Raw genomic sequence first — 10,577 nt, 5'->3', positions numbered from 1 at the left:
CCCACATCATTGAAGTAAATGACATGTCATTGAAGTCAATAACCATATTAGTATGATCAACGGCTACGTCAATTAACTTAACAGAAATCAACTAATACTATTATCAATTAGATTAATATTATTAAATTAAATTAGTATGAGGATATGATTTTTTTAAATTATTATATAGGAATAAAGTTCAAATTTAATATAAGTGTAGGGACTAATCACATAATTTGATTTTAATTTTTCAAAATTATAAATTACATAATCACATATAAGATTTTGAATAATATTTTTATATTGTAAAATATAAGTATCTTTTTTTAAAATGTTTAACAAAAGAAAAAATATAATTAAAGTTTCTTTTATAAACTTATTCTTTACAATAATTATTTTTAATGTTTATAATATTATTCAATTTATTGTTTTAAATATCTCATCGCGAAGTGAGGAGCACCATTTTAATAAATTATAAAAAATATATAATTCATGAACTAATACTTATTATCGGTTTAAGTTACTTAAACAGTGTATGCAAAGCTTTCGTAAAAATTTTAAAAAACTGTATTTAAAGATTTTTAAATTTTTTGAAAATTTTCCAAATACTACTAACCGCAATACAAGCCTCATGCATGACGCAGCCTCAATTTCTCCGCACATGTGAAACTCCGTGCGCGTGCAGTGGCAGGCAACTTTGTAAATTAAAATTTTCTATCTTATCCTTATTTGTGGAACCTTCTAGATCCCTGATTCCTACCTGAACAAGTCATCTTTTTGTTCTATATAATCAAACCCCTCCTTTCCTTGGAGTCTTCATCTAAATCTTTCTCTTCTGATCTTGAAAATTCTTTTTTCTCTCACAGACTTGTTTGTTGTTCTTTAATTGCTCGTTGAATATGCAGATCTTTGTCAAGACCCTCACTGGCAAAACCATCACCCTCGAGGTGGAGAGCTCAGACACAATCGATAATGTAAAGGCCAAGATCCAAGACAAGGAAGGCATTCCTCCTGATCAACAGCGTTTGATCTTCGCCGGGAAGCAACTCGAAGACGGCCGCACCCTCGCTGACTATAACATCCAAAAGGAATCCACTCTCCATCTTGTCCTCCGCCTCCGTGGCGGCATGCAGATCTTCGTCAAAACCCTAACCGGCAAGACCATTACTCTTGAAGTCGAAAGCTCTGACACGATCGACAATGTCAAGGCCAAGATCCAAGACAAGGAAGGCATCCCTCCGGACCAGCAGCGATTGATCTTTGCCGGCAAGCAGCTAGAGGACGGCCGTACCCTGGCGGATTACAATATCCAAAAGGAATCGACTCTTCATCTTGTGCTGAGGCTACGCGGGGGCATGCAGATTTTTGTTAAAACCTTGACCGGTAAAACAATTACCCTGGAGGTAGAGAGCTCAGATACAATTGACAACGTCAAGGCGAAAATCCAGGATAAGGAAGGGATCCCTCCGGATCAGCAAAGGTTGATCTTCGCCGGGAAGCAGCTGGAGGATGGCAGGACCCTGGGGGATTACAACATCCAGAAGGAGTCTACCCTTCACCTTGTGCTGAGGCTCCGTGGGGGGATGCAGATTTTCGTGAAGACGCTGACCGGAAAAACGATTACACTTGAGGTGGAGAGTTCTGATACGATCGATAATGTGAAGGCGAAAATTCAAGATAAGGAGGGGATTCCTCCCGATCAGCAGAGGCTCATTTTCGCTGGGAAGCAATTGGAGGACGGGCGTACTCTTGCGGATTACAACATCCAGAAGGAGTCTACCCTTCACCTTGTCCTCCGCCTTCGTGGTGGTGCCAAGTAATATGAGAGCTTTTAATCATCTGTCTGCGTCTCTTCTTATTATTCAGTGACATGTGCGTTTCTGGTATTCGTGAATGATAGTTGGTCTTTTCCTTAATGTTGGTACTTAATGATATTTAAAATAAAAATATGTTCAACTAGCTTTCTTTTATCAATCTTGGGTGCCCGTTATTTTCTTTTGTCATTTTCACTGTGCTTTAATTCCGATGTCTGCTTGTAGAAAATGAGCTTATGTAAAACTAATTCAAAGCATGATTTGCTTAAAGTTATGGTAAAAATGTTTGATTTGGGCAAAATTACACCCAAGGAAATAACGTTAAAAAGTACTAAAAAAAAAAAGACATCCAATGGACTTGGAGCACAAGTTTCCTTCCCTGCAAATTAAGATTTTATCTCTGTATTTTTCTCGTTGGTATTTTAGCTAAACAATGGAACAGATGGAGCCATGCAATTTCTGTAAGACTCATTATTAGATCTCATTGTGATTATCTTTGTAATGAAATGAAAAGTTTTTGAATATGTGAACAGTTAAATAGTAATTGCGCTGTGTTTTTCTTGATTGCACTTCATGTTGAAGTTTTTGCTGGTATATACACATTTAAATTTTCCTTTGTTTTTAATCTTAGAAGATAGGATTGTGAGGTTGAATATTTGTGATTTTAGATTAATGTGTCAAACACAGGAAATTATGTTGGGTTCGTGCAGTAGATAAGCTAGTCATAATCATGGCAACCTATAGACACCATATTCTGGAAATGAAAAATGAAAAAAAAAAAAAAAAGAGGAAGGGATAAATCAAGAGATAAGATTCGGTAAATTGAATTTTTGAAATTCAGAAATCAAAATTCAGATTAAATGGATAGGATCCTTGGTTTTTGAGTTGAAATCTTTTCTTATCATCTTAATATAAATTGTTGTTCAGAATAGAGAAAGGCAGAGAGCAATTATATAAAAATCAAAGAATTTCCACAAACACCCATAACCACTAGACCGTAATCACTTAGCCAAACATCCACAATCCCCGAACCCATTGCAGAAATTCCCACACCACTTGCAAACCTATCGCCTGACACAATAAGTTCTACAATTTCCAGCAAAACAACCGAAACAGCAACCACCAGTTCAAGACCAAACTCCAAAGTCAAGCATTAGAACAACAACCAAAAAAACTCCAGCAAACAATCTCAAAGCAACAGCCAAAGCCTCATTTAAAATAGCCCACAACCCAGAAATATGATCCGAATCTCAAATAATTCTATTTCCCTAAAATTTCCAACAATCAAACTTTAGCAAGAGAAATACCTCAAACAGTCGCCAAAAATCAGAAGGGAAACAGAAAGAGAGGTTTGGCTTCAAGAGTTTTTTGGGTGTTCTTAGAGTCTCGGGCTTAGGTAATTAAAGAAAGGGTGGATCAGGTCAAGGAGAAAGGCATATTGGTAAGTAATGGTGGTCAGAGATGTTTAAGGTTGGTTTTCGTGGTTTGAATCCACAGGCTTTTAGTGTAGATCTAGGACATTGGATTTGATTTTTGGGAAAACTAATCTGAAAAGGGTGAAGAGCACGTGGAAAGGGAATAGAAAAGTAAAACTAGGGAGCCCAAGGTGGCCGGGTGGTGGCGGCGGCCACGGTGGCGGAGCTCGTCGGATTCTGGGATGGTTTTGAAGTCCTACCAACATTCATTGCATTTATAGAGAAAGGATGGAAAACCGGGCTTAAAGAGAGAGAGACGAGATGAAAAATGAATGGAAATAAAGAAAGGACATTTTATATCATTAATAAAACGGTGTCATTTTAGGCTTTAAAGGAAGTGAGTTTACTTTGACCCGCTTCAGGAACCCGTGCGTTAGCCCATTTGAAGACTCGACCTGGTCGTGATTCGCTCCAGACTTCAAGCTAACTGCCAGCCGAGCCAAGCCGAAAACTGAGCCGCCTAGCTTCATTTCATCCCTGTAGCCAAGTTTTTTTTGAGCCGAGCCAAGCCAAGCCAAGGTCTTTTTTTGGTATTTTTTTGTGTTATTTTGTTTATTTATTTATTATTTTTTGACGAATCTTTGATCTAAATAATAATAATAATAATAAAAAAAGAGAGTTTTAAGAAAAAAATATTAATTTTCTTTAAAAATAAAAATTTTTCAAAAAAATATATTTCTAAATAAACATTTTAAGAAAAAGTTAAAAGTGTTAATTTTTCTTAAATAAAAAAAGATGTTTAAGAAAAAGATGAAAGTATCGATTTTATTTATTTAAAATTTTTTTCAATTTTAAATAAATGTATTTAAAAAAATTGAAAGTATTAATTTTTCTTTAAATAAAGACATTAATATTTTTTAAAAAATAAAATAAAAAAAGAAAATTTAGGAATAAATTAAAGTATTAATTTTTCTTTAGAAATATTTTAAATGTTAAATAATTTGATCCGAAGCCTTTGTAAGTAGTTTTCGTTTATATTCTTGAGATGAAAGAGTTTTTTTAATTTTTTATAAAAAATATTGAAGTCAAATAAGAATAATTTTTAATAATTAATTATTTGATAAATTTTTAAAGTTCAATAGATAATACGAAATTAAGTTAATACCATCATTTGATGGGTGGTGTGAGGGTGTTATAACTTTTTTCATACATAATTGTACTTTCAAACTTAGTTTTGATTTTATAAACATTGAATTTATTTTTTAAAGATATCTCAATCAAGCTTGAGACTTCTCTTTAAAATGAGATAGATTCAATTATGTGGTCAATCGTACTTAAACAAAAAGGTGATTTTCAAAGTCTATGTCTAACGATCGGTTTATACGTTATAACATTTTGACGATTCCACTAGGGATAATCAGAGAGTTAGGTTAACAAATAAATTTGTGTTATCCAAAAGCCTAATAAAATTAATTTTTTTTAGATTGTCATTTATTTATTTATTTATTTTGTTTATTATGTCATTCATATGCATTTACATAATAAAAGCTTTATACTTGAGCTTTGTCCCTCTAGGAGTGAGTAAAGTACCTAAGCTTTCCTGAAGTTTTAATGCCTTCACAGTGGTTAACAAAATACTCTTAATTATATTGAGTTTTTTTCATTTGTAGCATGTAATGGATGAGAATTAGAGTGTCTCATTAGTCAGTAATGGATAATGATATGAGAAATAATTTGGGAACCTTTAAATTATCAACCTTAAACCACATACAGTGACTTTAAAGAAGCTAACCTATAGTTAGAGCTTTACATTCCCCTTTGTAGGAAAAATCCAACAATTAAGTTACATTATTGCAATAATTAATTTTTCTTACATGGGAATTATTTTTTTTTTTTGTACATATCATGTTGCATGAATTGTCATTTTGAGGTGTATGATAAAATGTATGAATTTCTTCCTTCATCTGCTTTTCTTTGTTTAAAGCAAGATAACATCAGGCTACATATATTTTTGCATTCATTTCACATATATTGACTTATAATCTTGGTGGTTGCATATTAAGATGATTTTTATAATCTTTCCTTCATAGTATAAGCATGTCGTAATGCAAGAATCTTATTTTGTGGTAATCAAGGGTTCAAGGATAGCTCGACCGTCGAAGACTCCTACCTAACCTACTTGTCATTCATATAATATTTGATCACAAACAAGGCAAATGGAACAGAAGCAAAACAACCATATGGATAAGATTGAAAAAGCTCAAGAAAAGTTAAAAAGGGAGTTGGCAAAGATGATAGAGATATTAAAAATGTTAGATAAAGGCAAGATAGTAAAAGAGGTTTTAATTCAAATGAGAAATAAGATATCATGGATCCTTTGCACCCTTTCAAGTTTGGCCCAAATCAAAGCCAATCTTCTCAAAACACACAGATCCTACAGATGTCATTTTTTGGGGCATATGCTTACATATATCTTGAAGTGCCATTTCGTAACTATAGTAACCTTACGTTTGGGGCAAAAGCGTATTATCCATTTGAAATTCTTGATTTTGATAATCTTAAAGAGAAAAAGAGATTGAAGATAAAAACTTCTAAAGTGATGAAGGATTCAAGCATGCAACAAATAAACTTTTTAAAAGAGAGAGTACGAACTATTGAAGGAATGGATTATTTTGGCTCTATAAATGAAGCTAAACTCTGTTTAATCTCGGATGTGGTCATTTCATCAAAATTTAAAGTCCCTAAGTTTGAAAAATATGATGGGACAAAATACCCAATAACTTATGTTATCATATACTGTCGCAAAATGACCATCTATGCTTATGATGATAAACTATTGATTATGTATTTTAAGATAACCTTAAAGGCTCCACGGTTAGATGATATATGCAGTTGGACTGAACCTGTATTTATTCCTAGCATGATTTGGCAAAAGCATTCATCACCCAATATCGATACATTATAGATTTAGCTCCAGATTATCTATCTCTATAAAGTATATTAAAAAAAAAACTATTGAAAGCTTTAAGAAGTATACATAAAGGTGAAAAGATGTTACTGTTTAAGTTTAACCACCTCTCACTGAAAAAAAATAATAGTTTTATTTGTGAGCACTTTGAAGGCTTCATATTATGATAAAATAATTGAAAATGCCCCAAAAAATTTTGTCAATATGGTGAGCTTCAAGAAAATGATAGAAAACACCATTAAGAGTGGCAAGCTTAAAGAAAGAGAGTGCTCTAGTACAAAAAAAGGGGGATGCCTAAAAGAAAAAAAAATGAAGCTCAAGCTATGAGTTTTGAAAAACAGCAGTTCAAAAGTTACACCTCATACCCACAACCAGTATATCCTTCGTATTTTTTAGCCATTAATCATGTTGTACCAGTCTCTTACCATCCTATTTCACAATCAACTTACTAACCAACTTTTTAAACACCTACATATGAGCTTAGTCCTATCACTACACTAGTTTTAAGCCTTAACAACCAAATAAGTGGTTTAAAGAAGCCTCGAAACAACCAACAAAAAGCCTATATTGATTCTATTCCTAGGACTGACACTGAGTTATTTTCAGAACTAGTCAAGAATGACTTGGTATCCCCAGTTATTTTAAAACCATTGAAGTTACCCTATCCCAAATGGTATAATGCTAATGCCACATGCGATTACCATAATGAGAATGTAGGTTATTTTATAGAAACTTACCTTACTTTCAAGCACAAACTGCAAAGTTTGATCCAAAGGTTTGGTGAGTTTCGATAAATCAAGGGAATCGAATTTCAATAAAAACTTTTTGCCTGATCATACAAGGGCATAATTTTAGGAAAAACAAAGACGTTAACGCTGGTTGAAAGTTGCTTATCATTTTAGGATTTCTTTTAGAGTAATGCTAGGTTTTTTATGTAATAAAATTTTATTTTTTTATCATTTTAATAAAAGGTAAGTTGATGCATTTTATTACATTTTCTCTTTCATCCAAATATCTATTTTTATTACTTTCCATATCCTTTTTATTATGATTCTCAAATTCCAAGTGATGAATGTTTGGATAATAATTAACAATAATTCTGGAATTTTATTTTGAAAACTCATTCATATTGATTTGTGAAGATTATTTGAGCAAAAGAAATAATTTATGAGCAGATATCATTCATGAAAAAATGGACATATCTTGGAGGCATATATTAGTCTGTCTTTATTCAAAACATGGGCTTTAAACAAAACATTCACATTTGAGACGAAAAATGTCAGTATTTCTTTTACCATTCGTAAAAATAAAATTATCTATTGTTATATCTTTTGGGCCTATTATGATTTTTTTTTCTAAATAACCGCAATCAAGGATCACCCTCTATTCTAGGGGATAAATTTTATAAAAAAACCTACTTGAAAAAAGGAAAAAAGCAAAAATCACAAAAAGTCTTAAAGATGGGGAGTGAAAAGAAAGAAGAACCTTTTTTACAAAAAATAAAAAATAGAAAACAACATGTGTGAAAATAATGTGGAATGGGACAAAGTGCCAAGTTACATCACATGATGAAAAATGATCCTTTAGTTTGAATCCTTTAAACATATGTTTTGAGTCTTATTTTATCCATTTTTTATGATCCCTTATCATATTCTATATTACAACCTTTAAAAGTTTATTTTGATCAAATGTAAATACTCAAATTAAATGATCATATATTGAGCTAATACATGCTTATAATAGAGCGATGGAATCATGATCTATTCTCATGTTTAAGAGATTGATGTGGGAGAGATATCAACAACTGATGAAGTAAAAAAATGAAGAATGAAAAAAGTGAAAAAAATGAAAAATGTACACAAAAATGAAAAAAAAAGAAAAAAAAAGATTCAAATTGAAAACCCGAAAGGACGATTTAGGTAGAAAAAATATTTAAGCTAAAATTGGATCGACAATTAATTATATGAAAGGTCCATGTCATCTGAAGATCTTCTGAAATTGGGGTAGAGTTTGATGAGCTCAAAAAGATTTTAAAGGTCAATGGAATGAGTTTTTAAAAAAAAATTTGGATTAATGTTAAAAGTTGTCTGAATATTCATTGTTTGGACATTGTTATCCCATTCAAATACTTATTCTTGTGACATGCTTTGAATTTGTTCCTTTGCCTATTTATTTTGTACTGGATTCATTCTTGTATTGATTACTTTTCTCTTAATTCACTTTGTACTTTTTCATTTTTGCATCCCCAGAATAAATCGAGGAAATATGTGATTGCATTATATTTGTCATGAATTGAAATGTGATGAATGAATGACAATGTCCATAAAAGATTTATGCATTCCTTTGAAAAGAAATCTAGAATGACTGGGGTAAAAAAAAAGTGAAAAAGATGAAAGAGCCGGATGATTTGAAAAGGCAAATATGGTGCCCAAGTGGTGAATATGGTGATGGATCAACCAATATAATATGAGTCATGATCAAATGCTAGAAATAACATGGATAAGTTGATGAAGTTGGTGAATTGATTCAAAAATTGTTAGTTTTAGGAAGTTAAAAAGGAAATATAAGATGATAGAGTCTTGAGAACTTTATGACTTCAATCAATTAGAATTTCCTGATATTGATTTTAGTTAGACTTGGGAATCTAAAATATGAAACAATGACATGACATAAATACGATATGAGTATAGGACACGAAGGTGACATGGCTTAAAATTTTAGCAATAACTATATCTATGTTTAACAAAATAAAAAATATATTTTATGTTTTGTGACGATATGAATTATTATACATAATTTTAGTGTAAAACATGGTATGAATACATGAATTTCAATATTTTACATGACACAAAAACATAAATTGTTAGGTATAATTTTATTGACATCTACATTACATTATTGTTTGAACAATACATGTACATAATTTGATGAATATTTAAATCTTTATTTCGCTAATTGTACTTGCATCATGGTTTAGTCATACATTTGCATCATGCAGTGAACATGTAAATCATGGTTTAGAGTATGGCATCTGCATTATTGTGAGAATCTGGGTTATTGCATTTGCATAATTAAGAAAGCATTTGCATCATTATCATGTAAAATTTTGACTTTGGTAAGAGAATTTTGAACTATTGAAATCTTAAATAAAGAAAATTTTTCATGATGAGATTTTTTTTTAACAAGAAAAACATTTCAAATTTTAAAGTAGTAAAGCCTTTTGAAGAAGCATTTTCAATGTTGAAGATGATTTGTAAAACCTTCGGGCATAATATTTAAGAATTTTCAAATGAGAATATTTGAGTTTTAAATGAGAATCTTGAAATTTTTTTTGATGAGAATCCCCAAAGTTTTTGTAACAGAGTCTTTGCAATTTTGGATAAAACCTTAAAATTTTTAAATGAGAACTTTTGAAATATTAAATGTGAAACATTAAAGTTTTTTGAATAAGAATATTTGAAATTTTGGTTGTGAATCCCTACAAGTTTTTCGAATGTAAATCTTTGAATTTTATGAATCTTTAATTCTTATGAACCAAAAAATCTTGCAAATTTTTAATTCTTGTGAATCTGAGTTCTTACGAATCTTCAATTTTTGCAAATCTTTGAGTTCTTAGAAATCTTAATTCTAGTGAATTTTGAAAATCTTGTGAATTGTTAATTTTTACGAATCTGAAAAATCTTGAGAATCTGAAATTCTTATGAACCTTTGAAGTCTTGCGAACATAAAATTCTTATGAATCTAAAAAGTTAAAAATCTAAAAATTTTGAGAATCTAAAAATCTTGCGAACCTTCTATTCTTACGGATCTGAGTTCTTGCGAATCTTCAATCTTTGTGAACCTTCAATTCTTACGAATTTAAAAATTCTTACAAAGCTGCAAATTTTATGAATCTTTAATTTTTACAAATCTCCAATTCTTACGAATTTGTGTTTTTGTGAATTTGAAATTTTTGTGAATATGAAAGTTTTGTGAATCTTTGAACCTTGTGCATATTTGAATTGCTAATCTTTGAATTTCAAATTATGATTTTTTGAATTCAAATTGTGAATATTTGAATTTCAACTTGCATGGCGAAGTTTTTGAATACTTCAAATTGTGAATCTTTGACTTTTTGAGATTTTATTGTAAAGTCAAACTCGAACATTTTGGTTGTCTATGTTTTTGCGGGAATTCCTATTTCACAAAAATTATGCAAAGAGAGGCAACTGTAAACACCATATTCTGAAAATGAAAAATGAAAAAAAAATGGATAAATCAAGAGATAAGATTCAGTAGATTGAATTTTTTAAATTCAAATGCTTCATGAAATCAAAATTTAGTTTAAAGGGATAAGATACTTGGTTTTTTAATCGAAATCCTATCTTATTATCTTTATATAAATTGTTGTTCAGAATGGAG

The 10,577-nt window shown here is 30.8% G+C and overlaps 1 protein-coding gene across 1 annotated transcript; it reads left to right on the top strand.

The window, feature by feature from the left end:
* Positions 1-532: 532 nt before the first annotated feature.
* On the top strand, positions 533-1,953 carry LOC111302755 (polyubiquitin-like). Its single transcript, XM_089742831.1, has one exon. It carries the CDS (start codon positions 879-881, stop codon positions 1,797-1,799), a length of 921 nt encoding a protein of 306 aa, XP_089598957.1. The 5' UTR covers positions 533-878; the 3' UTR covers positions 1,800-1,953.
* The last annotated feature ends 8,624 nt before the right edge of the window (positions 1,954-10,577 follow it).

The sequence above is a fragment of the Durio zibethinus genome, chromosome 13 (genome assembly GCF_047325235.1).
Source record: "Durio zibethinus cultivar Kanyao isolate XHJ-2024 chromosome 13, ASM4732523v1, whole genome shotgun sequence".
Lineage (NCBI taxonomy): Eukaryota > Viridiplantae > Streptophyta > Magnoliopsida > Malvales > Malvaceae > Durio > Durio zibethinus.
The sequence above is the reverse complement of the archived record's forward strand: the minus strand, read 5'-3'. Positions and strand labels throughout refer to the sequence as shown.

Coding starts and splice junctions, on each gene's coding strand:
- LOC111302755 (XM_089742831.1), top strand. CDS start 879: ATGCAGATCTTTGTCAAGACCCTCACTGGCAAAACCATCACCCTCGAG.